The sequence below is a fragment of the Vicugna pacos genome, chromosome 13, assembly GCF_048564905.1.
Source record: "Vicugna pacos chromosome 13, VicPac4, whole genome shotgun sequence".
NCBI lineage: Eukaryota > Metazoa > Chordata > Mammalia > Artiodactyla > Camelidae > Vicugna > Vicugna pacos.
The window spans coordinates 30181471-30208417 of record NC_132999.1 but is presented as its reverse complement, the minus strand read 5'-3'; the positions used below and the strand labels follow the sequence as shown (position 1 = coordinate 30208417).

General features: G+C 38.3%; 1 protein-coding gene across 6 annotated transcripts in view; it reads left to right on the top strand.

Moving 5' to 3' along the window:
• Positions 1–26947, top strand: part of OSBPL9 (oxysterol binding protein like 9) — a 203056-nt gene that overhangs the window by 66325 nt on the left and 109784 nt on the right. For 2 of the 6 annotated variants that reach the window (XM_006200471.3, XM_031684261.2), the window contains exon 1: positions 14320–14439. The exons of 1 other annotated variant lie outside the window; for it this stretch is intronic. In XM_006200471.3, the coding sequence (XP_006200533.1) occupies positions 14329–14439 (111 nt within the window). In that variant the 5' untranslated portion in view covers positions 14320–14328. Of the gene's footprint in view, positions 1–14091; positions 14440–26947 lie in introns of those variants that run through there. 3 more of the 6 variants (XM_006200473.4, XM_006200472.3, XM_015236147.3) reach the window with 3 other exon arrangements.

Genomic DNA, 26947 nt, shown 5'->3' with positions numbered 1-26947 from the left:
TTAGCCTTGGAGAGAAAACCATCTTAGAGCTCCATTTGGGGGACTTAGACATTTCTAATACCTTTTCTTATTTTGTCTCCTCAAAAACCCAGAAAGGGAACAAAGTCTCTTTGTCTGAGAGGTTAAGTGTTTTGCCCAAAGTCACACAGCTGATTTATAGCAGAGTCTATTCTGTGTTCCAGTCTCTAAGAGCTCTCTTCTTTTTTCTTTCCTTTTTATTTTTTATGATAGTTGAATTATTCTGTGCCAATATTTTATGGGATACTAATAAGTTGTTACTTTTACAGGCAACAAAAACATTTTAGTGGGGTCTTAGGGCTACACATTGTGGTGTAGTAGAATGAGTATGTGTCTTGGTTTGGGATGGAATGCAAGTAACTTATTTAGAATGTGATGTCAGGAAACCTGGGTTGGAGTAAGGTAGTGGGACAGGGGAGGGAAGAAAGCCAAAAATGTATACATTATCAAGCTAGTTATCATGGTAGCCAACTGGAGCTCAGTTATGCTGGGGAACTGGGGGAGACAGTACAGGAACATTCAAGGTGTCCCAGTGAAGGGTGGGAAGGCTAGGATACTATCCACCAACTCTCCATCCATCAATCCATCATTGAGTTAGGAACTGCTTCTCGTGACATTATATCTCTGAAACTCCTAGCTTGCTCTGCCCCCACACCAAGTGTGTTCTTTGGACAGAAAAAATAAATAAATAAATAAAATCTTCAGGCAAGAGCTATAAGTATTCCCTATAAGTGGCCTTCAGTGTGTAGAAGTGAATGCCAAGAATAAATGTACAAGAAACCATTAGCATCTGCTATAGAATGTAATGGGATACAAATCCTAACTTTACTGCTTCATTCTACAGTCTAAAGAAATTCATTAAGTATTTATTGTAAGTCCATCATACACTAGGTCAGGGATAGCAATCTATGGTTCAAAGGCAAATCTATCCTGCTACTTATTTCTGTAAATTAAGTTTTATTGGAACACAGCCATGCCCATTCATTTATGCTTTTGCCCTACAATGGCAGAGTTAAGTAGTTGTGATAGGAAATGTCTGGCCCAGAAAGCCTAAAATATTTATTATTCAGCACTTTACAGAAAATATTTGCCAAAAAAAAAAAAGTTTGCCATCTCCTGGGCCAGGTACTTCGGATACTGAGATGAATAAAATTATTCTTCTGCCCTTAAAGAGTTTATAATCTAATGAAAAAGACAGATGTGTAAACCAATAAATGCAAGAAAGTGTTACCAGTGCTATAGTAGCCATTCAAATGTGGGAATGGTAATCTAAACTAGTTGAAGGAGAAACCAAGAAAATCTTCATAAAAGACATGACAGACACTTTAGCAGAACCCTGAAAGATGAGTGGGTATTTTTTAGACAAACACAGAGGAGAAAAGACATTCAGCACAGAGGGGACAGAAATAGCAAATATGTAACATAGATCAACAACCTGAGATGAATTTAAGAAGAGTGACACAAAAAGTAGGACTAGAAAGCAAGGAATTAAATTTTGTCTTTTCGTTAGCAATATGAATGGCTCTCACAGTCAGTGTGGAAGCCAGGCTGAAGTGAGTAATAGTGGAGTTGATAACTCTAAGGGGTACAGTGATGATCCAAGCATGAAATGGTGCAGGCTTGAGCCAAGGTGATAGCAGTGGACATGGAAAGGAAAGGCTATTTGTTTCCTGTGCAGACTGATACACTCTTCCCTGTCACTAGGCTGTCTTAGATACCTCCCCCGTGCTCCCATAACACCCTTCCTCACCACTGGTTTACAGTGAATCGTCTTGTGTGGCAATGCATTTGTTTTTCAGCTCTGAGCTCCTTGAGGACGGGAACCATGCATGACTGATCTTTGTCCTCAGCACCTGATTCAGGGCTTGACACAGAACTGTTGCTAGTGGGGCTACTTTACTGAAAAAATTAATGAATACACTGCGAATTTATGGCTGCTGTGACTTGTCTCTAAGTGTGCAAAATTGACATTTTGCAGTGTCAGCTCACATGGAGACCCAGACACAGAATGAGGAGGGTGTAGGAATTCTGCAGGGCTCCTGATTGGGGCAGAAGGCTGTCCTGGCAGGATCTGACAGGGGATATCACTGTTTGAACTGTGATGCTTGTTTATTCCAGCCCCTTAAGAAGGCAGGCATGTTGTGATTACAGAAGACAAAAACCTGGAAAATTCAGAGCTGACACAATTACCTAGTGGTATTTTTAAAAAATATTCTTCTTTATTCCTTCACAAAATGGCATTTTCTTCTCATTATAAATACAATGTCTGTGACTTGTAGACAATTTGGAAAATTCAAAAGAGGTATAAAGAAAAAAACAAAATCAATCATAATCCCACAAACTGACTATAGATATTTCTGTATCCTTACAGTCTTCTGAAAAGATATGTACATTTTTAATAAAATTAGAATCGTTAGGTATAATTTTTAATCATTTTATACATATGTGTAGTTTTGTATCAATTATTCATTTATCATTATATCTCAAACAATTTTTAGTGGCTATACTTCAGCCCATTATACAGATCTATTGTAATTTATTTAACCATTTCCATTTTGTTGGGCATATGGGTTGTTTTCCAGGGTTTCGGTACTCATAAATCTCTGATTATTTCTATATCGATAGATTCCTAGAAGTTCTTGATGCTATTTGGGGGCAGCAACTGGAGGATATATGTACTGGTCACGTGAAGGGATACCATAGACAGTGGATATCCACAAATAACTTGGAAAACTCAAACAATTTACAAAATTCAACTTAGCTTCTTGAGTCTTTTGCTTAGGCACCTGGGAAAACTTGGGAATCTCAAAGGAATCTCCTTTTATTATTCTCATCATTTAGTAACTTCCTTCATTAAAGTTGTAGCACCTGTCCCGAACCTTTCCCCTCAGCGTCAAGCCCCGCCACCAAACGGGTAATTTCAGCTTCCATGTGAATGAATTTTCCAGCATAGTGGCCTCACAATTCCTTGACTTCCAGGTCTGCTGTAGTTTATACCTCTCAGCACTCTTCAGCTATACCCTTAACATTCCATCACCTCCAACTGCTCTAGCTCTGAAATCTGAGATTCCTCTCTCTGCTGATGGCCTTCTATCCTCCAGCCTCTCTTAATTCCATTAAATCTCTCAGACCTCAGAGGAGATCCTCTTGACTCCTTTCCCCTAATTTATCCTCCTTCCTGCCACAATCAGCCTAGATCTCATGATCTCTCACCTCAATCAATATTCTCAATTCTTTCTTCCCAGTCCTTTTGCCACAGCTACCCTTTAAATCCCCTTAACCTTGAATAACTCCAGTTATGTGCCTCCTCTGCTCCTACGGTCAAATTGCTAAGAATTGCTGGGGAAAAAAAAATCCCACAAACAGATAAACCAGTGCTACTAATAGTTTGTATCCTTAAACTCAGCTAGGCTCCCCTTTTGCATTTCACGGGGCCCCCCCTCTCTCCTTTCAAATTTCATCATCTTCTTAAAGTTCACTATCTAGTCTACTCCCTGTCTCCCACCCCGTATTTCCCCCAAAACTGTCTGCCAAAGACCTTCTAATCCTGCCAATTCCCCTCAAACTATCTGCCAATAACCTTATAAATAGAGTCCACAGGGGAGGAGGCCTCTTCTTTTCTTGTACATGACCTTGAAATATTCGCCCTCAGTCTTGGCTTTCCCCAAACCTCTCATTCTTTTCCTAGTCGAATTGTTCATTCTTAGTCTTTTTTTCTTGGCTTCTTGCTCTCTGTCTTTTGTCTTTTCCCCTTTAAATGTTGTTGTCCTTCAGGGTTCCCTCCTGAACCACACACTCTGCCCACATTCCCTGGGTGATTTCAGTACTTCCCATGCCTTCAGCTACCACTTCTGAATTGAAACTCTCAAACTTATAATTCTAGCGCAGGTTTATTTCCTGAGATCCAAATTAGCGTATCCATTTGCCTCCTGAATATCTGTGTCTACCAGGATGTGTCACATACTTCAAATTCAACATGTCCAACATTACATTTATCAGGGCTCCTCCAAATCCACACCTGTTCCTGCGTTCTCCAGCTGGAAAACTGGAGTCCACCTTGATTTCTCCCTTTCCCTAATCCCTTAACATTTCTCCTCTGCATCGTCTTCCTTTTTGCCCCTTCTGTTCTTGCTTTCATCCAGTCTCCATCCTCTCTCCTCTGACTCTTCTTACAGACCATGGTCTCTTGATTCCAACATGTCATCCATCCTAGTCCCAGCACACAGAGTTGCCCTTCTAAAACTTGTCCTGGCAATGTCCCATACACTGTCACAATACATTGTGGATGAACTCATTAAGAATGTTGTGAGAGAACTGCTGCCTGTATTAGAGGAGTGTGTAATGTGCTGTGGGACATGGTAAAGGGTAAGATATCTCCTATCCAGCTGTTGGTATAAGGTGGATGTCAGAAGAAGGCCTCAAAGAGGAGTTGACATTTGAATTGGGACTTGCATGATCAGTAAAAAGTTCCCCAGGAAGAGAAAGCAGGAAAGGTCACCTCAGGAAAAGGAATATATTTGACCCTTGAACAACATGGGTCCTCTAATACCCAGATTTTTTTCAACAGTAAATACTACAGTACAATTGCAAACTGGTTGTTGGTTGAATCTGTAGGTGGGAAACCTTGAATTCAGAGTGCCAACTATAAAGTTATATGCAGATTTTCTGCTCTGCAGAGGGTGGACGCCCCTAACCCCCATGTGGTCCAAGGGTCGACTGTAACAAGAGAAAGTCAAGGAGCTCGGGTCAGATCAGTTTCACAAACATTCAGTGTGGGCTGCTGTGTCCCAGGCAGTGGGGCTCACACTGGGGCTATGCAGTTGAATAAGTCACTGACCTCAAGGAGATTAGAGTCTTGAGAAGCTACTTTTTCCTTGACATGTATTGAGGAAGGCTCCTATCTCTATTAGCTCCTCTAAACCAACCCAAATAAATACAAAATATAAATGAAATCTGTTTCCAGCACACCAGCTTCCCTAGGCTCCCCTCACCTTTTATTCAGATTGCCTGGTGCTGCTAAATTCCTTCCACTGTTTCACTGCTGACCGTATGAGGCGCTGAGCTTAGTCTGCGGATGCACATATTACCGAGTCCTCGAAGAACCTCCTGTTAAGGGGGGCCATTTAGAGTCAATAAGGTGTCCCAGACTCTCTGTTAGAAATTTGTTCAGAGTACGTGTAGGACACAAGGGGATGCAGAGTCAGCCCCATCCAAGGAAGGGAGGATGTTTGTGAAATGTTGAAAGCCCAGAGTAGTTGGAATGTGGGTCTCCAAGGGGACATTAGAGGGTGGGGGCGATAGATGAGTACATTGTTCTTTTCTCTCCACAGGAGTCCTACAGAGACTGGATCTCCTAAAATACTTTCTCTCCCTTCCCCAGCTCCCTTCTCCCTCAAAACCGTAGCTGCATTTTCCTAAACTTGAGATCTCCCTTTCTTGCTCTCTAGCTGGAGGAAAGGATGGGAAAGAATTGAGATTTGTTTGCTATGTCTTATTTTGCTTTTCCTATATTTAATTTCAATCTTCTGTTTCCTCTATACCCAGCAAAGGACAATCAAGTTTTTGTAGGTTTCTGTGTTTTCCCTTAAGAAGGCAGCATTTTGTAAATATTATTTTATTTGATGCCCAACAACTGCCAATTAAGAAACACAACAATGACAATAACAAAAAGCAGTTGGTGGTAAGTTTAGGAAGAGAAGGCAGCAAACCAGCAACAACAGAATGCATTTTTAAGCAATTTGCACCTACAGTCTCAGCTGTGGGAAAGTTAGAAATCATTTTAGCTAGAAACTTTTTTAAAAAGCACATTTTGGAGGGGTGGGAAATAGCTCAGTGGTAGAATGCATGCTTAGCACACATGAGGTCCTGGGTTCAATCCCCAGTACCTCCACTAAAAAAATAAAATAAGAAAAAACATTTTTCAAAGCACATTTCTAAACATCTGTGTAAAGGAAGGAAACTTCATATTGAGAAACACAAGCTGGTTTTGTTCTTCCTTTAAAAAAAACTTGATTACTTAAGTACTCAGTTGTACAAGTTAGAAACCTTGGTCTCATCTGTCTCCCTTTATCCCCTCCCATTTAATTCCATGGTTTACTGAGTTTTAAAATCTTATCTCTAAAATCACATCTTTAGTTTAATGTTCATAGATATTCTACATGGCAGGATGAATTGCTCCCAGTTCCTGTCCTTGATGTGTTTATGATGTTTAATGGTTAACATCATCTCTCCCTTCTGATTCTGACTCTAATCCTCATTTTTTTGCTCTGCCTCAGCTGCTACCTCATTCTGCGAGGGGCCAGTCACTGAGGAATGTGAGAATGAGAGCTGATGTGTCTCCGCCATGTTTAATTTTAGCTGATGATCTAAAGCATGTAGTTTGACACTTGGTGTAGAATGTAGACAGAGTGCTGTGCAATTGAACATGGTCTTAAGAGTCAAGAACTGTCCTTGCTCCTGGCTCTTCCTGATGACCTGCGTTTTGACATTTGAAGCTAAGTAGAGCCTGCTGATGCCTGGTGACCCTGATTAAAGTTAAAACTGATTTAGAAGCTGACGATGCTGCTTGTGTCATGTCTAAGACCTTTATTTATACACAGACTATGCAAATATAGCTTGCAGATGGGGTAGAATGGATCTGGGGTTAAAAAAAAAACAACCCTACATTCTAATTCTGGTTCTGCTGTTTACGAACAGTGTGATCTTGGGCAAGCCACTCAATAACTATGTGTCCTAATGTCCTCATCTGTAAAATGGGCATAATATTACAAATCTTAAAGAACTGTTGAGGGAATTAAAGAAGAAAATGTAGGTGATGGTTCTTAGCACAGTCTTTGGAACTTAGGAGATCAGTTTTAATAGAATACATACAATCAAATAATAATTTGTAAACACTTCTGTGTGCCAGACACTGGGCTAGTTTCTAGAGCTACAGAGATGAATATGATCTGGTTTCTGATCTTAAAAAGTGAATAGGGGAGTAGTAATTACAGTGTACTGTAAATCTTTTAGCAGTCTGAATCATGATGTTTCAAGATCCGAGCACTTTGTTTATACCAAAGACATCAGCAACGTGAGGTTTTCTGCTGAATAACATTTCTGGAATATTCAGTTTTTATGAGAAGTGTGTACTGTATTTTGGGGAGGCCATGTAGCATAACAAAATGACAGACATGTTTACATGACCCAGATACTCACCTATTAATACTACTAGGTACCTGGGCAAAATAGTTACTCTCTGTGAACCTCAGTTTCCTTATTTGTAAAATATGAAGAGTAACAATTCATAGTGTTACTGTGATGATTAAATGTGATAAGGTATGTAACACTCCTAGCACAGTGCATGGAAAAAAATCCCTGGCACAGGGTTATATAGTCAATAAATGGTGGAATTAATGATATATATATATATATATATATATATATATATATATCTCCAAAAGGAAAGAGTGGTTTTGTATTACATTAGTTGCATGCATGTTTCTTGCCCGTGGTCAGCTGCTGGTTAGGAATTGTGTCTCTTCACCTTTAGCTTTCTTGAAGGTGCTAAACATGAGCTTTGTTCTCAACAAACTTTGTTAAATTACAATCTATAAGAAAGAGGCAATCCCAAAGAAAAAGAAGGAATGTGGAAACTGGAAAATAACTTTTATTGGCTGCTGTCCCCTTCAGATATATTCTCATATAGTCCTAAAATTAGATAGAGATGATTAACTTCATGATCACAGAATAGGAATTTAAGTCCTACAAAGGCATACCCAAGGCCCCACGGCCAAAAGAGCAGAGCCAGGATACCTCATCCTCATGTCTTTAATTCTAGGGTCAAGTTCTTTTTATTCCATTTTGCCACTTTTTATGCAAAAGTACAGAAAAGTCAACAAACAGATAAAGAAAATATTCCTCGTGTATACTGAGGTCTGTGGAATTCCTTAAAGAAGACAAATATTAGTGTGCAAAGAATAACATGAAGAACTCATATTGCCTGTAGGTCAGGGTAACTCTTGAGTGTAGGAAAAATCTTATGTAATATGCTATCAGTAATTATGAGAATGGCCTTTTCTTAAAAAGCACCCCTGTTGCTTGACCATCAATTTCAATTCCCTGACCAGGTTTCTACTGTCAATGACTTCCAATTGCACTTTCTTTGTACCTCTTTGATGATGTTTATTCTCCTCTGACTTGTGTGTATATGGCCCATCCTTGCCACTAGACTGGAAACTGCCTGAGAGCAGGGACTGCATCCACATATCCATAAACCATTGTCTTTCACTTGACACAATTTTAATACATTGAATTGCTGAATTGAACTAGATCAGAAGTTCTCTGCAAGTGAACGGAGAGTATTCTTTCAGTTAATACTTATGGTCCATATTTCAGGTCCTGCTTTGGTTGCTGGGGATACAGTTGTAAGCAAGACAGACAAAATCTCTATTCTCATGGAGACAACATTTGAAGTGAGAGAGAAAATGATACATATATATCTTTCCCAGCATCTTCCATAATATCTTATATTTGGAGGGAGGGGTGCTAACTGAATGTTTATGTATTGGAGAGAGCTTTGGATTGGAGAAAAACTTATCACACTTTCTTATCATTGTCTGTTTATATATTGTTCTTCTGTATCAGATTCCCTCTTGTTTAGGGAGGGATCTTACTCTCTTGATTAATATCAGTGTCTAGCCCAGTGCCTGATACATAGGAAGTGCTCAGTAATTCTGTACTGAATGATAGCATTGTTATTTAGTAATTCTGTGAACTTGGGCAAATCTCTCGGGTTCAGTTTTCTTATCAGCTAAATGGTGTGTTACTATCTATCCCACAGGGTGTTGTAAGGACTAAACGCTCCCCTTTGCTGCCCCTAAGCCATTTCCCCTCCCTTGTCATCTACCCACCCTCTGGGCATTAGCTTTCATTCAGTGACGATTTGTAGCTCCTAGCTCTCATCTTTAACACTGGTATTCCTGCCATTATTCTCAGTACCTCCTAGGACAATACTTTACAACATTTTGCTTCTATGTTCCTGGACCTCTTCATCCTCAGCTCTGTTCCTCTATCTGACCTCAGTCATCCACACCTGTGGTCATATCTCAGTCTTTGTTCTCATCAACAACTGTTTCACTTCCAAAATCTGGACTTCAGGGGTCCCATCTTTTGACCACCACTTCTTACTCTTCCAGGTCACCTACTCCCACTTTTGGCACTTTCTTGACCTTAGTAAGATCTGCAGTTCCTCAGTCTTTCCCCTCCTGTTCTCCCTTCCTAACCCAAACTAGGTTTCCTAGTCCGTAATTACAATCACATCCCTGGATAGCATAATGAACTTAATTGTCCCCTCCCTTCATTTGGCTCACTTGGGTAAATCCAGCTTTCTGCATACTCTGAGCTTACTTCTGAACAGTGTGACATTGCTGAAGGAAAGCTGATATCCCTGTTGACTGGTCTCACTTTAAATTCATGACCATAAATCTTCAATGGGCATGCAACAACTGCCCAACAAGCCTATTCCACTTCCATTGCTTTCTCACTCTCTGAATGTCTCTTTCAAACCTTCCACTCTTTTTTCATGCCAAATTTCTTTGGGAAAATTCAAAGATCAAGTATTTATTGAAAACTTGGTGTCTACCAGATACTGTTCTAAGCTCTTTACATGTGTGAGCTCATTTAATCCTGAAGACAACCAACTTTTATTATCTGCATTTTAAAGATGGAGAAACTGAGGCACAGAACAGTTAGAAAACTTGCCTAGTATTATACAGCTACTGACTAATGGTCTTGAGGTGTCACCCTTAGGTACTGCGGCACCAGATTCCACATTCTTAACCACTAAGCTTTGAGCCTGTTCTCAACTAAATGCAGATAGAAACTTATTCATCTCTCTGTCACCAAGCTACCATCCCATGGCATTTGAATGCGTACTCTCTGCTCTCCTTGTTACTATGGATGAAGTATCACTGCTCCTGGTTTCACTGGTGAATTTCACCAAACATTCAAAGAAAAATTAATGCAAATCCTTCTCAACTCAAAAACATTGAAGAGAAGGGAACACTTCAAGAGTCATTTTATGAGGTCAGCATTATCTTGATGCCAAAGCAAGACATAGACCCTAAAGGAAAACAAAACAAAACAAAATCAAAAATACTATAGGCCAATATCGCTCATGAATATAGATGCAAAAATTCTCAACAAAATTCTAGGAAATAAAATTTAACAGCACATTAAAATGATCACATACAAGTGAGATTCGTCCCTAGGATGCAAGGATGGTTCAACATGCAAATTAATAAATGTGACAAATCACATTAATAGAATGAAAAATAAAAATTATATGATCATCTCAATAAATGTAGAAAAAAGCATTTGACAAGGTTTAACATTCATTCATGATTTAAAGCTCTCAACCAGCTATAGAAAGAATATACCTAAACATAATAAAGGTCAACTAAGACAAACCTTCAGTTAATGTCATACTCAACAGTGAAAGGTTAAAAGTTTTTACTCTGAGATCAGGAACAATACAAGGGTGCTCACTCTCACCACTCCTAGTCACCATAGTACTGGTAGTCCTAACCAGAGAAGTCAGGCAAGAAAAAGAAATAGAAGTCATCTGAATCGGAAATGAAGTAAAATTTTCTACCTGCAGATGACATTTTTATATATAGAAAATCCTGAAAACTCCAAGAAACTGTTAGATCTAATCAACAAATTCAGTAAAGTTACAGGATACAATCAATATACAAAAATCAGTAGTGTTTCAGTACACTAACAATGAATTACATGGAAAAAAAATAAAGAAAGAAAATAATTCTGTTTACAATAGCATTACCGAACCAGCTTTGTTTGCCCAATTCACAGCATGTCAAACTCTGAGACACCGAGGTTTGCAGCCAAGAAAGGGTTTATTCACGAGGTAGCCATGTAAGGAGACAGAACAAATTTCAGATCTGCCTCCCTGAAGGTGAGAGGCTTGAGATATTTATGGGATAAAGAAGCAAGGTAGTCTTAGATGTGGGGAAAGGTGATTGGAGGTAGGGAAAAGGTGAGGTAGTTGATGTTCTGAGCAGTCCCTGTTTTAGGGTTGGTGGTCCCCACAAGTCTTAGACAGTCTGAACTGGGCAGGAGCTGACTCTGCATTTCTGGAAAAACAACTTAAGCCTCCATTTCTATAGTGACTCATATGTCAGAAGGGTGGTTAAGAAGTCTCGTGATATATTACCTAGGCTACGTGAAGCTTGAAGAGTATGCAATTAGAGAAAGGGGGAAAAAAATAACAAGGAAGGCTTAATCAGTAAGGGCAGGTACAAGCAGAGCAGTTTCTAACAAGTTGTTTTCTTATCTGCTGTTCTGTAAGACCCACTCAAGGATTTCTGTTAAGGTGCCAGCGTCTGTTAACTCTATGTGGCACGGTTTCAATAGCAACAAAAGCAGTAAAATACTTACAAAAAAAATCTAACCTGGGAGGTTGTCAACTGAAATAAAATGTACAACCTAAAAGTTGAGAACTATGTTTTATTCAGCAGACACTTCTGAGGACTTGAACCCCTTAGAGCCCATGGCGACAGCCTCTCAGATCCCTCTGAGGGACTGCTCTGAAGAGATAGGGGAGAGGCTAGGATATATAGGAATTTTTACAACAAAGACCAAGTAGTCAGAACATTAAAAGATTACTGTTAATCAGACATCTCAAGTTAAAGAATTTAGTAACTAAAGAAAATCAAACATCTTAAGTTAAAGAATTTAGTGCTTTTCTGTGTGTGGAAAGGTGCAAACACCTGGGCTCACTGAAATCATTCCTTTGATATGCACCTAGCATCTAGGGCCAGTGTCCTATTCTTTCATGTTCCTCAGGGGCACCTTTGGGGGTGGCTGCAGAGGCTGGGCTGCCTGCTTGTCTGCATCCTGAGTTGGCAGTAGTGGCTGATGAATTGATAGCCACAGCATTCTTTGTTTATTGATATGGCTTATAATAGTTTTTGTTCACAAAGTGAAAGATCTGCACACTGCAAACTATAAGACATTAATGAAAGAAATTGAATAAGGCACAAATAAATGGAAAGATATTTTGTGTTCATAGACTGGAAGAATTAACATTGTTATAATGTCTATACTACCCAAAGCTACATATAGATTCAATGCAATCCCTGTCAAGATTCCTATGGCATTTTTTACAGAAATAGAAAAAAAAAGTTCTAAAATTCATTTGGCGCCAAAAAGTCTCTGAATAGCCAAAACACTCCTGAGAAAGAATAACATAGCTGGAGGCATGGCATCACATGTCCTGATTTCAAACTATATTACAAACTATATATAGTAATCAAAACAATATGACACCAGCATGAAAACAGATGCATAGACCAATTAACAGAATCAAAAGCCCAAAAATAAACCCATGCACATACAGTCAACTGATATTTGACATGGGAGCCAAAACTACTCACTCACTGGAAAAAAGGCAGTCTTTCTAATAAATAGTGCTAGGAAAATTGAATATTCATATGTAAAAGAATGAAACTAGCCACCTATTTTACATTACTCACAACAATTAACTCAAAATGGATTAAAGACTTAATTTTGAAGGGAAAACCTTCTTGACACTGGTCTGGGCAATGACTATTTTTTGTATATGACAACCAAAGTACAAAGCAACAAAAGCAAAAATAAACATGTGGGACTACATTAAATTAAAAGTTGGTCAAAAGGTTAAAACTTCTAGTTAGAAGATAAACAAATTCTAGAATGTAATGTAAAGCATAGTGACAATAGTTAACCATACTGTCGTGTATATCTGAAGGTTGTTGAGAGAGTAGGTCTTAAAAGCTCTCATTACAAGAAAAAAAAATAATGGTGGTGGTGATTGATGTTAACTAAACATAGTATGGTAATCATTTCACAATATATACATATTTCAAATCATTATGTTTTATACCTTAAACTTATAGAATGTTATATGTCAATTATCTCAATAGAACTAAGAAAAAAAAGACATCGAGCAGATCAAGTATAATCAATTTAATCTTACTCTAGATCTTCACCCAATTTGACTTGCTAGGAAGTCGGTTCTGTTTAGCTCCCTCAGTGGTATTCTTTTCCCTAGAGTTTCTGTTATCAGCAAAAGAGGAGGGCTTCACAGCACAGTACCTGAATAAACAAAATACTTTTAAGTCCAAAAAGTTAAAAATTAAAAGACAAAAACTCTCCTTTGGCCTCACAACCACTTGTAGCTAATGCCTCACTTCTTAGTTCCTTTTTTAGCTCTTCCTCTTGATATTTGCATGTCTACCTCTTTCTTATCCTTCACACCTCAATTTAAAAAAGTCATTTCCTGAGGGGCCCAACTCTGACCACCTGATAAAAGTAGATACCCTTTGGTGTCCTGTTACACAGACTTACTTAAATTCTCTGCAAGGCATTTATCACTTTTAGGTATTTTTCTTGTTTACTTGTTTAGTATTTGCCTTCCGTCACAGAATTTAAGCTCTTAGAAAGCAAGGAGCCTGTCTCCTTCACTGCTGCATTCCCAGGACCTCAAACAGCACCTCAGTATAGTGGGACAATACTTCCATTGTCCTTACAGGCCCTAAGTGATCTGCCCTTACTTATCTGACCTTGTCTCCTGCTACTTTCTCCTGGGCTCACTGTATGCTCACAATGAACTCCTTGCTGTTCCTTCAGTATGCCAGACTCGTGGTCTTTGCACTTGCTATTCCTTCCCCCAGACTCCTTCCTTCACTTTCTTTAGGTCTTTGCCCAAAAGCTATCTTCTCATTCAGACCTTCCCTATTTGGTACTTAAAAATTGCAGCCCCCACTCTTTGCCTCTTTCCCTGCTTTTTCTCCGTAACACTTAGCAATTTTTTATATACTGTATAATTTACTATTTATTTTATGGCCTATTCTCCTGAATAGCAGTTCAGCAGTCTCTGCTGAACATCCAAAGCCTAAAAGAGCATACATCTAGCTCAAAACAGCAAACAGTTACTAAGTGAATGAATTTGTGAAACTAATGTATAAATGAATATCATGTGAAATCTCTTGGACATGTAAGGTATTATCATGGGTAGTAAAATTATTTATGTTAATAAATAATATTAATAGCAGTATTCGTGCTTGAACTCCTCACATCCCAGGCACGGAGTCTTACACACCACCCGCTGCCAAAGTGTTTTTGAGTTTGAGAGCTGGGGGCGTGGGTAGGCGAGTCCGTCGGGATGGCCCCGCCCCGGGCCCGCCCCTGACAGCGGCGGCCACGCCCCCATGCTGAAAGCCTTATAGGCGAGTGACGTCAGGCCGTTTGTTGTCACTGGCGGCTCCCAAGATGGCGTCCATTATGGAAGGGCCGCTGAGTAAATGGACTAACGTAATGAAAGGCTGGCAGTACCGTTGGTTCGTGCTGGACTACAACGCAGGGCTGCTCTCCTACTACACTGTAAGTCCTCGGGGGCCAAGCTCCGAGCACCTCGGGGGTCGCAATCCCTGGGTGCAGGTGGGGACCGGGCTTTTTGGTAGCTAGGTTGAGGTTGCTAGGCTGGGGGTGCCGCCGTACGAGAGGGTCCCCTTGTGGGGGAGGGTTTTACGCACCGGATAGCCAATAAGGGTGAAGAAGATGCTAGCACAGCCAATAAGCAGGCATCGGCTTTGTGTTTAATGGGCTGGGGGCGAGCCGTGTTCCTTTCTTAGGGTCCGGTATTTGGTGGCGGAGGGGTTCGGGCGCGGTTGTAGGTGGGTGAGGGTGGTTATAATCGTGGCTTAAAGGGTCCGGTCTCGCGGTCCGTGCGATTTCCTCACATTGTCAGGGACTTGATACTGTCCTTCCAGGCCCTGTAGACGGCCGCGCCCCTTAGCTTCTCTCCAGGGCTTGAAGAGCGCGGCTTTTTTCGAGCAGTGTGGTCAAACGAGCTTGGCCAGGTCCTGAAATGACTGGCCCTCGAGCAACGCGAAGGATTCTGAAATCCCTCCTGTCTGCCCAAGTTGAGTGTCTCTTTCGCGGGACGCACTCCTCCACTCAGCGGGAGGCGAACGTAACCCACACCTTAACTTTGGAGAGCCGAGGATTTCCTATGCAGGAGTCTCTTGTTAGCGAAGCAAGACTGGATAGTGCGATGTCTCCTGAAAGTTATATTCTGGGGAGGGCTGAGTTTAGGGCTTCAGTGTCGTTAAACATGAATTGGTGGCCGTGGGCAGGTCCATGAATTGCTATGAATCTTATGTTCAGATTATTCCCTCCACCCCCATCGCATTAAAAATGGAAGGTGGGTGGAATTAGAGAAATTACTTACAAAGGTACTGTCTCTGAATGGTTAATAATAGCCAGTGAGAGGGAGGAAGCCTCTTAAAAGGACAAAATAGAATGTCCTGAAGGCTTTAGAAAATAATACAGGACCGCAGGAAAAAAAATTATGATTATGGAAGAAGGGTTAGTGAGAGGAATGAGGACACTAGTACTTTTTCGTTCATTTAAACAATTTATTGAGCGCCAACCATATGTTAGTTATTATTGCTTTAGGCTAGGTGTGTGTGGGTGTGTGTGCACGTGCATGTGCATGCAAGCAAGAATTAACAGAGATCACGATAGAGACCATTCCTTTTCTTTGGAGCTTATATTCTAGTCTAGTGGCTCCCTTAATTCATTTTACTACAATAACTCATACTCTGGTTTCTCTTCAGATATAAATCTTTCACCTTTTACTTACAGTAACTCTGCAAAGTAAGGTATTCATTATCCCCATTTTACAGTTTTGGAATCTGAGGCTCCAGGCTTTTAAGTAATTTGCTCAAGATCGTAGAGCTAGCAGCAAGCAGTTTTATCAGGATTCCAAATATCTGGCTTTCTGACTTTTTCCATTACCCTTCACTTTCACTAGAGGAAGGAGAAGAGTGCAATCTTTGCGTTACTAAAGACAAGCCTGCAGGAGTAAAAAGTATAACTTTCAACATCAACTTCCTTTACATAATTTTTAAAGGGGGAAAAAAGACCAAACCTGAATGAGATTTAAGTACATTGTTCAAAATTATCTTTAGGTAGCCATGAAAGAGAGGCAACTGAACATTATATCCTGAAAAGTCTGGAAGTATGAAATCCCATAGTTCAGATAAATGAAGAGTAATGTTGTGTTTCAGTAGAAGTGATTTCTGATTATTACTTCTACTGAAACCCAACCCAAATCCTGTGGACCCGGTCCATAATAGTCAAAGTAGAGTAATTGCAGTGAGTGGCACCACGGAATGAAATTACTCCACAAACCCCAAATTTGTGTGGGTCTGAATCTAGGGCCACTCTGGAGAGGCCCCAAACTAGGGTTCTTGGGAACTTCTAGCCCAGACAGAATCATCCTTCTTTGCTATTTTTCTTCCTTTAGCATATCCTTTTTCCTACCTTCTTGCCCCTTTAGTTTCTGAATATCTTGACAAATCTCTCCTTGTCTTACTGGCTAAATATAGTTTTTTAAAATATACTTCTCCCCTACTCCCCATTACTTATCCTCCCTTCTGAGATTAGACTATAAAACATGATGCTTGCCAGCAGAAGGAAGTATCATATTTCTCACTAATGGATATGTAGAAGTTTTTTTCCCTTGTTCTTTGGTGTTAAAGTGTTTGCTTGCAGAGAAACAGCAGAGAAATATTGTAAAATAAAATGATACCCAATCCAAAATTAGAGAAGGTCCAGTAAAGATGGGAAAAGAATAGGTACTCACTTAAAGAGAAAGTAGGAGGCACATTGAATGTTGGCAGTGAATTCTGTGCACTTGGATATTGTCTGAGTACATTAGGATTTGGAAGGATTTGAAGGTACATCTTAATGGTTTGCATGTGGCTGATAACTTGGAACTACATCTTCCAGGAAGAATATCTGCATTAGTTGCACAGCATTTTAAGCAGAGCAGTAAATAACAATCACTCTATTTATTCCTTGTTTCCAAGATGACTTGGGCTCTGGTCTGGCTCTTTGGTTGGAGGTCTATTCTAGGGTGGCTATGAAAATTCTGAACTAAACTAGTTTGGCCTTTTAGAGTCAACCCATGCCAGGAATTGATATTGGAATATCTCAGGGTTGGATAGGATCACTGGAATTGCTCTGAACTGAATAGTACCCCACCTCAGCATGGATTTTCTCCTCTGAGTCTGGGCCCAGACCCAAACCTGTCCTCTGGGAATACATGATCTTTTTATTTTACATTTCTTTTATTTTCGTAATATGTAAATTTTCAGTTTTTGAAAATGCTTAGTATATTATTCTGGCCAATACAGAACAGAGAAACTGTTTACCTTCTTTAGAAAAGTAGATTCAGACAGCCTTTTCAGCTCAAGCTCATCCTCTTAATTATTAGAAACAATATAATGTAGCTTATTTGGGACCAACTTTTTAATAGGCACTTTACTATATATGCTAGAGATATGAGCATGAAGGAGAGAGAGAATTTCTTCCATCTAGGAACTCACCATCTAGCACAGCAGACACTTAAACATAATTTCAAAACAGGATGATAAATTCTACAGTAGAAATAAGGGAACATTGCCTCAAAAAGGCTACAGAGACATTTGAGCTGAGACTTAAAGGTAGAAGAGAAGAGGGCAGTTCAGGCAATAGCAAATATGCACAAATTGGGAAACTTGAGGACATAAGATGCGTTAAAGAGATATTGAGAATTTCTGAGCAGCTTTAGTGAAAAGGTTTGTAGGGAGATAACAGGAGATTGAGTCCAGAAGGTATTTGGAGGCATAGATCAGGCCTAGAGATGAAGATCTGTTAGATTATGGCACAGAATTTGTTAGCTGAATTTTTATTAGATGAGATGACCAGGGAAGGCTAATGATATAAATTTGGAAATACTGAACAGCCAACCATTTATTGAATCATGAGCACAAAGGAAAGAAAATTGAGGGAGATACAGATATGTTAGGAGTTGGAAAATTAGAAAGTTGGTAGAGGTCATGCCTTTTGTAAAGTTATCAAATGTTTATTGAGTACCTACTATGTGCCAGACACTATGGTAGGAAGGTGGTGGTTAAAATGGTAAATAAGATGGAAATAGTCCATGCTCGCATGATACTTAGAATCTACTGGGCGGTGGGGAGGGGTGTACATCAAGTAAGAGCTGTGATGGGGGAAGCATAAGATTTGGGGAGGTGGGTTACAAAGGTGGGTTCTGAAGTGGAGGGTCAGAAAAAGTTTCCTAGAAGAAGCAGGCTTGCTGATGATATCTGAATGATGAAGAGAGATTGGCCACATGAGCAGAGAGAGAAAACTGCTTGAGAGAGAGGGAATAAATATTTTTGGAGGACATAGGAATAAGAGCTTGTTAGGCCTGGAGTTTGGGCTGTCAGGTGGACAAATACCGAGATGGGCTGGAGAGAGAAGCAGGGGCCAGATAATGAAAAGCTTTCTTCGACCATGCTAAGGAATTTGAACTTTACCCCTAGAGCAGCGGAAAGTTATTCAAGTGTTGTAAGCAATTTTTGTTGTAGAAAAAACGTTTATTATAGAAAATTTCTTTCAAACATATGCAAAAGAGGATAGTAAAATGAATTCCTGTCATCCACCTTGTATAGTTATCAACAGGTAGTCAACCTTGTTTTATTAATACTCCCATGAGCTCCTTTCTAACCCATTGGATGACTTTAAAGCAGATGCCAGACCCTTTATCATTTCACTTGTGAGTATTTCAGTATGTATTACTAAAAGTTAAGGTGTCTCTTTTTAAAAAATGTTATCACAATACTGTTATTACAACTAAATAATAATAATTATTATTATTTATTAATATTGTCAAATATCCAGTCAGTGTTCAGTTTCCTTGATTTTTCTCAAACAGCCCTCCCTCACCAGTTGGTTTGTTTGAGTCAGGATTCCAAATAAAATCCATACATAAACTGTGTCTTTTTTATTCTGTAGGTCCTCCTTCCCTCTTTCTTCCTTTGCCACTCATTTGTTAAGGAAAGCAGATCATTTGTTCTGTAGATTTTCCACATTCTGGATTTTGCTGATAATATTCTTGTGTTATGTTTAAGTATGTTCCTCTGTGTTTTTTTATAAACTGATAATTAGAGCTAGAAGCTTAACCAAATTCAGCTTTTTTTTCCCCCTTTGGGCAAGAACACTTTATATGTGAAACATGTTACAGATATCTCCCACTTTTTGATAGTTTACTTTGCCCCACTTCACTTTTAGGAAAGGCCTGTGTTAGTACCTGTTTCTGCTAACTGAAAGACATCCAAAGAGGACTTTTGCTTTTATGGGAAATAGGCAAAAAGTGAGAATAGCATTCAGAGTTTGTTTTGCAGCGAGCTGTTATAAAGGCAGGGTGCAGCCCAACAGCAGGGGTGGCACTGATAAGCTCCTTCCCTGGAAACTGCACAGCATCTCAGCATCAAGTTGCCGTAATGATTTCTTTAATGATTCCTTTTGCAAAGAATACCTTGAGTGGCCCTGATCATTTACTAGTTCACTGTTTCTTTCTCTCCAAAATATTATATTATAAAAATAATACAAATCAAGAAAGCTTTGAACTGTGTCTTTGAGCATCTGTGCTTTATCAGTTCATTTTGTGCAAGATGTGTCCTAAGGTAATTGCTTCTTTCCTTTGTGCCATTTCAGCTTAGGGAAGGTTTCTTAGAAACTATTGTTAGAGAGAAATAATGAGGTCATATTGACAGGATTTTAGTGACTGGACGTGAATGAAATCATGTTCAATGAATGAAAAGGAAGAATGTGATAAAATCCAGGTTTTTAGTTTTCCTGGATGAATGATGATAAATGAGGTAAGAATAGGTTGGAGGAAGAAAGAGGTTGTTTTGGTGCTGGTTGAAATTGATGTAAAGGTATCATATAGTCTGGAACTTAGGAATCTGTGTTACAGATAAATATTAGCTTTACACATGTGGAGAGTTGAGAGAGTGATTGGAAATAATAAAGAGCTTTGGATAGAACACTGAGAAACACCATTGGATTAGATATCTATTGCTTTGTAACAAACTACCCACAGATTTAGCCACTTAAAACAACAAATTTTTTTATCAACAAAATTTATTATCACATAGTTTCTGTGACTCAGAACTTTGGGAGTGACTTAACTGGGTGGTTCGGGCTCAAGGTTTCTCATGAAGTTGCAATGAAGACATTGGCTAGGGTAGCAGTCATCTGAAAGGCTTGACTGGAGCTGGAGGATTTACTTCCAAGATGACTCACTCTCACAGCTGTTGGCGGGAAGCCATAGCTTCTTGCTGGCTGTTGGAAGGTGGCCTCAGTTCCTCACCAGCTAGTCTCTCCACTGAGCTAATGAATGTCATCATGACAGGGCATCTGGCTTCACCCAGGAGGAGTGATCCAAGTGAGAGCAACCCAAGTGCCTTTTATGATCTAGGCTGAAAGCATAACTTCTGCCTTATTCTGTTCGTTAGAAATGAATCATTAAGTTCAGCTCATTCTTATGGGGGTGGGAATTTTAGGACTGGGAAGAAAAATTAGGCTCTACCTTTTGAAAGGCGTGTCAAGGAATTTGTGGAGAGATTTTAAGCCATCATGATCATATTAAGGGACTGGTAGAGAAAAAAGCTTGTACAAGAGAGTAAAAAGGGACAGTCAGAGATATCAGAGAAAAACCAGAAGAATGAGGCAATCAAGGCAGGAATAAGTGAATTGACTTGAATACTGGTGAGAGGACTGAATAGATGAAATCATAAAAATATCCATTGGATTGATCAATTTAGACATCATTAGTGCCCTAACAGAAGTTTCTATGGAGTAGTGGGTGTGGGAGTCAGATTAGAATGGTTTGAAGAGTAAATAGGAGGTAAGAAGTAAAGAGAATGAGTGTAGATTACTCAAGATGTTTCATTGTGAATGAGGCAGAGAGGAATATGGAATTGAGAGGAAGGGGTTTCTAAGGTAGGAATATGCTTAAATATTGTAGGGGTGGGAAGCAGGATCCATGTTAAAAATGAGGGTAGAGTCAGGATTTAAGGGATGTAGTAAAGATCTGGGTCAGTAGCCATGGGAACTGGAGAAAGGAATAACTAGGGAGTGTTAAAGATTAATCAGGTTGTATGAGGAACTAGTTGAGATTATAAAATATGATTTGTTTAATCATTACCCAGAATTATTTAACACTCTTTCTTGATTTGTATTATTTTTATAATATAATATTTTGGAGAGAAAGAAACAGTGAACTAGTAAATGATCAGGGCCACTCAAGGTATTCTTTGTAAAAGGAATCATTAAAGAAATAACGTGTTCTTTGCTATTATGTGCTGACTGGAGGAGACTCATAGCCTTTCAAATCCACTGGTAGCCTAAACAGGTTTAACTGTTATCTGACAGTCCTTAGCAAAGTCTAGAAGGTGACTTTTAAAAATCTGCCACCTAATTCTTAGATTTTAGGTTTTTGAAGTGTTTATGTATTTCTTTTGCCAAGATGTAAAAGAGGTAGTCTCAGATACTCCTAGAAAGACATCAGCACCAGGCCCATCAAATAATTAAAAGTGAATTTATACTTTTCTAAATAAACTGTTCTTTTTTTCTAACTTTTTTTTTAATTGAAGTATAGTCAGTTTACAATGTTGTGTCAATTTCTGGTGTACAGCACAATGCTTCAATCATACATGAACATACATATATTTGTTTTCATATTCCTTTTCACTGTAAGCTACTACAAGATGCTGAATATAGTTCCCTGTGCTATACGTATAAACTTGTTTATCTATTTTATATATACCAGTCAGAATCTGCAAATCTCAAACTCCCAGTTTATCCCTTCCCACCCCCTTCCCCTCTGGTAACCATAAGTTTGTTTTCTTTGTCTGTGAGTCTAAATAAACGGTTCTTGAGTTTATCAAATGTGTTTTTTATTAAGTTTACATGATACATATAGTGCAAATCTAATAAAGTAGCTTTAGAATTGTAAAAGGAACAGAAGAAAATTTGTATCTAATCTAAATGCCCTGAAAAGAAAACAAAGAAACCTTCTAAGAGGGTTAAGTAGCACCAATGGGAAGAAGTATGTGGAAACTTTTTATCTTTTGCTTTCCTTGAATACTCTAGTCAGCCTTGATTTTTCCCTGTTCTAGTGCTCTTGAGCCTTGCTCATATAACTCTTCTGGGCATTGAATCATTTTGCATCTCTTATAATTAACTGATCATAACTCTAGTACATTATTTTTCTGTACAGCAAGCTTGTAAACTCCTTGATGGCAGTACTGAGCATTACAATCTTCAAGTCCTACAATGTGGCACTTTGTCTCATAGTGAATGGAATGTCCAAGGTCCTTCAAACTAGGCTTAGAGATGAGATGCAGAAGGCTGTTTTGGAATTGTTTACATGGCCTTGTAAGTTTTGCAGAATATACTAAAAGCAAATATGTATGTTTCCATGGTTTATGTATAACCTGATTGAGCTTATATTAATAACAGTGGCTTTTGTTTAATCATCCAGAGCCTGAAGAACTGTGTGGGGTTTTTTCTTTACTGTACTATATCAGACAAGCAGTTAGTTCTTGCTTCTGTTGCAGGCAGTTTTGTTGATGGTAATAATTTGTAGAAGGACAGAAAGTAGAACTATTCTTAAATATGCCCATATATGTGGCAGTTGTCATAGGACTAGCTATTCAACCAGTTACATATTCCCAATAAAAACCAGGTAGAACAATGCTCGCGTGATTTAGACTGAGGATTTAATTTCTCTTACTTCTTATAGAGAAAAACAGATGTACAGCCCAATTGTTCACCTTCTTGTTTACTTTATTGTAAAGCATAATCTTCTTAGACTAGTTTAAACTTCCTTAAAAAAATTTTTACTTTTTTTCCCCAAAGTTAAGTTTACATGATACGTGGAATCACAAAAGTGGAATCACATTCAAGGAAAGTATTCTGAGGTATTCATAATTAATTTTTTCCCATTCACATGATAATATTAAGATTAATGTGAAAGTTGATATTTTGTTTCTGGGAGTTTAGTTCACATTAAGCCTTCATGCTGAGATTGTCCACTTATTTAATTTCTTTTATTTTATTTTAGCATTATTGTTATGGTACAGATGGGTATATAAAATATTGGGTGAATATTTGCTTTGTCACTCTGGCAGCTTTCTCTACAGTCACGCAACCCTCCTCTTTCCTCCATCACTCATAGAAGATGCCATGCTTCCCGAAACAATAGTGTCCATTTGATGGGAATACTCTCAACTCCTTGTACCCCCACCTGTTGGTATACCTACTTTCCTGCCTGTCCTTCCCTGCATCCTTCCCCCCTCATAGTGGAAGAGGTGATCTTTGAGTGTTCTGGATTCCATCTGCTCACAAATTGTTCAAGGATCTCAGTCTACAGATTTTCTCCTTTGTCTGCTTTCTTTCCTCTCTCTCTTCCCCTGTGTCTTCAACTGCTTCCTTTCTATGTACAGACTTTTGTTGTTTAAAACTATTTATTTTGCAATATAACAACTAAACGTCTTAGTTGTAATAATTTCATATGGAAAATTTTAGTAAATTTTTGGGTTGCCTGTTGCTTTTGTTTTTGTATAACGGTTTTATTGAGATATAATTTGCGTACCATCTATTTGAAGTGTACAACTCAATGGGTTTTTTTTTTTTTAGTGTATTCACAGAATTGTGTAACCTTGTCCATAATCAATTTTAGAAAATTTTCATTACACCTAAAAGAAACCCTGTTTCCATTAACAATCACTCCCTAGTATTTCACCCCTAGCCCTAGGCAACCACGAATCTACTTTCAGTCTCTATAGATTTGCCTCTTTTGGACACTTCATATAAATAGAATCATATTATAAAAGTATTCTTTAATTCTAATATAGATTCTTTCATTTCACATAATGTTTTCAAGTGTTCATCCATGTTGTAGCACATATCGGTGCTTTTTATTGCTGCATAGTTGTATGCATATTCCACATTTTATTTATTCATCAGTTGATGGACATTTCAGTTGTTTCCACTTTTTGGCTATTATGACTAATGCTCCTATAAACATTTGTGTACATAAGTTTTGGTGTGGACATATGTTTTCGATTTTCTTGGATATATATCTAGGAGTAGAATTGCTGGATCATATGGTAACTCTTAATTTAACTTTTTGAGGAACTGTGAGACTATTTTCCAAAGCAGCTGCACCATTTTATATTCCCACGACGGGTATAGGGGCTCCAATTTCTCTATATCCTTGCCAATATTTATTATTATCTGTCCTTTTGATTATAGCCATCCTGGTGGATGTGAAGTAGTATCTTATTATGGCTTTGATTTGTGTTTCCCTGGTGACTGTTGATGTTGAGCGTCTTTTCATGTCCTTAATGGCTATTTGTAAATCTTTGGAGAAATATCTATTTGGATCCTTTGCCCATTTTTAAATTGAATTATTTGTCTTTTTTGTTGTTGAGTTGTAGGAATTTTTAACATATTCTAGATACAAGTCCCTTATGTAATACATGATTTGTAAAAGTTTTTCCCTTTCTGTGGTTTGTCTTTTTACTTTCTTTGACGGTGTCCTTTGAAACACAAAAATGTTAATTTGATTATGTCTAATTTGTCTTTTTGTTTTGTTGCTTATGGTTTTGGTGGTGTACCTGAAAAACCATTTCTTAATCTAAGGTCACAGAGTTTTATACCTGTGTTTCCTTTTAAGGGTTATATAGTTTTAGCTCTTACATTTAGGTCTTTGATCCATTAGGAATTAATTTGTGTACATGATGTGAGCTAAAGGTCACAGTGTTTTTTAAAATTTTATATTCTTTATTTTATTATTCTTTTTCATGTGCATAACCAGTTATTCTAGCACCATATATTGAACACACAATTTCTTCTTCGTTGAAGTGTCTTGGCACCCTTGTTGAAAATCAATTGACCATAAACTGAGGGTTTATTTCTTGGACTCTCAATTCTGTTCCATTGATCTTTATGTCTGTCCTTATGCCGGTGTCACACTATTTCAGTTACTGTACTTTATAGTAAGTTTTGAAATTGGGAAGTGTAAGGCCCTCAGCTTTGTTCTTTTTCAGGATTTTTTTGGCCGTTCTGGGTTCTTGACTTTTTCATTAACAAATTAACATGGTTATATCTCCCCCAGGTGAAAAATATCTGTGTCTCCCAGGAAATACTATCCTAACCTCTCTTCAAGATAGGTGAACCTATTGAGAGAGTCTTGTACATTGTCTGTCTCTATTCATCCATCTTGTTTTTCCTCTACAGCAATCTTTTTTTACCTCCAGAGTTCACTGAAAATCCTAGAACAGGTCTCCGATGATAGCTTTGTTTCAAAACTTAATGGATGCTTTTTACTTTTAATTTTAATAGCACAGTCTCTGCAGAATTTGACTTTGATTACTCTTTAAAGTTTTAAAACAATTCTTGAAGAGATGACAACATACTCTTTAAAAAAAATTTTTTTTGGAGGGGGAGATAATTAGGTTTATTTATTTATTTCATTGGAGGCACTGGGGATTGAACCCAGGACCTCATGCATGCTAGGCATACACTCTACCAATGAGCCAGATCCTCCCCAGACAACATGCTCTTAATTTTAAAAAATGGAAACAACAGTGAGAAGTATATAAAGTAGAAGGAAGGAAAGTCCTTACCTGAAATCCTAATATCTGTGTTTTGGAGAAAAGCTTTCCTAACAACTCTTTATACTTAAATACACATTTATGTATATTTTGTACAAGTGGAGTCATTTTATACATGATATTCTACAACCTAATAGCATTTTAATTAAAGTTTTCTATGTAATTTAACTTAGTGAGATCTCAGTCATCTGGCTTTGCAAGATTACTATTCTTATGCTGTTTGTGATGCTGGAAGAGATGGTATAGTAATCTGTATTATCTCCCACAGTTCTGCTTAGTGGGGTAGTACTCATTGTACTTAGTTAAGGCAGTTTACAACGACCCACCCACAGAGAAAAGATTCCACTTAGTGAAGGAGTGGCATATTCCTAGAAGAGCTTGTGGGATGGGAAATATTGTTAGGCCATTTTTGGAAAACACCGTCTGCCACAAGCTACTACTATATTAATCATTGTTCTAGGTATTTTCTAATATTGTCAAATATAATGCATTGTTAAGCCTTACAACCTCTCCCATTTTTCCTTGCTACCACTATAGGTTATAAACCACCATCATGTCTAACTTGGTGTTACAGAAACCTTGTAAGTGTTCTCTTTGCTTCTATTTTTACTCTCTAAAATTTATTTTCTATCAGCAGCCCAAGTGATCTTTGAAAAAAAGGGGAAAAAAAATCATGTTTCTCCCCTGCTTAAAATTCTCTAGTGACTTTAGGAAAAAATCCAAACTCTTTACTATGAGTTAGGGGTGCTTTGTAATCTGCCTTTGCTTACCTTTCTACAGTATTCCTTTTGCTCATCACTCTAACCAGTCTAGCTTTTTTTCCTCTTCTTAGAACACCTCAAACTTGTTCCTGCCTCAGGGTCTTTGCATGTATTTTCTGGCTTCTTGGACTAATACTACCCCAGGTCTGTAGCACAGCTGATTCATTCTTGTTATACAGGTTTTCATTAAGGCATCACTGCTCAGAGAAGCCTTTCCTTAACATCCCATCTCAAGTAGACCTCACTGTTAGTCACTGTCACAGTGGTCTTGTTTTGTTATTTCATGGCTTTTATTGTTAGCTCCTATAATTTTTTTTTCTTGGTTAGTGTTTGTTTTCCTTCTCTGGAATGTAAGCTCCATGAGAATAGAGACTTCATCATTTTATCTTTAGCATCCAGAGTAGTGCCTGGCACTTAGTGAATATTCAGTAAATATTTATGGAATGAACAGTAGTGAAGTAGTTGATATTATTTCCTTTACACATGAAGAAATTGAGACTTAAGAAATCATACAGTAGTTTCTATGTGCGTGATCAAGTCTTCTAACTCCAGATAGAAAATTCTTTCTGTCTGTGGAGACTGAATTATATTAGCAGTGAAATTTTA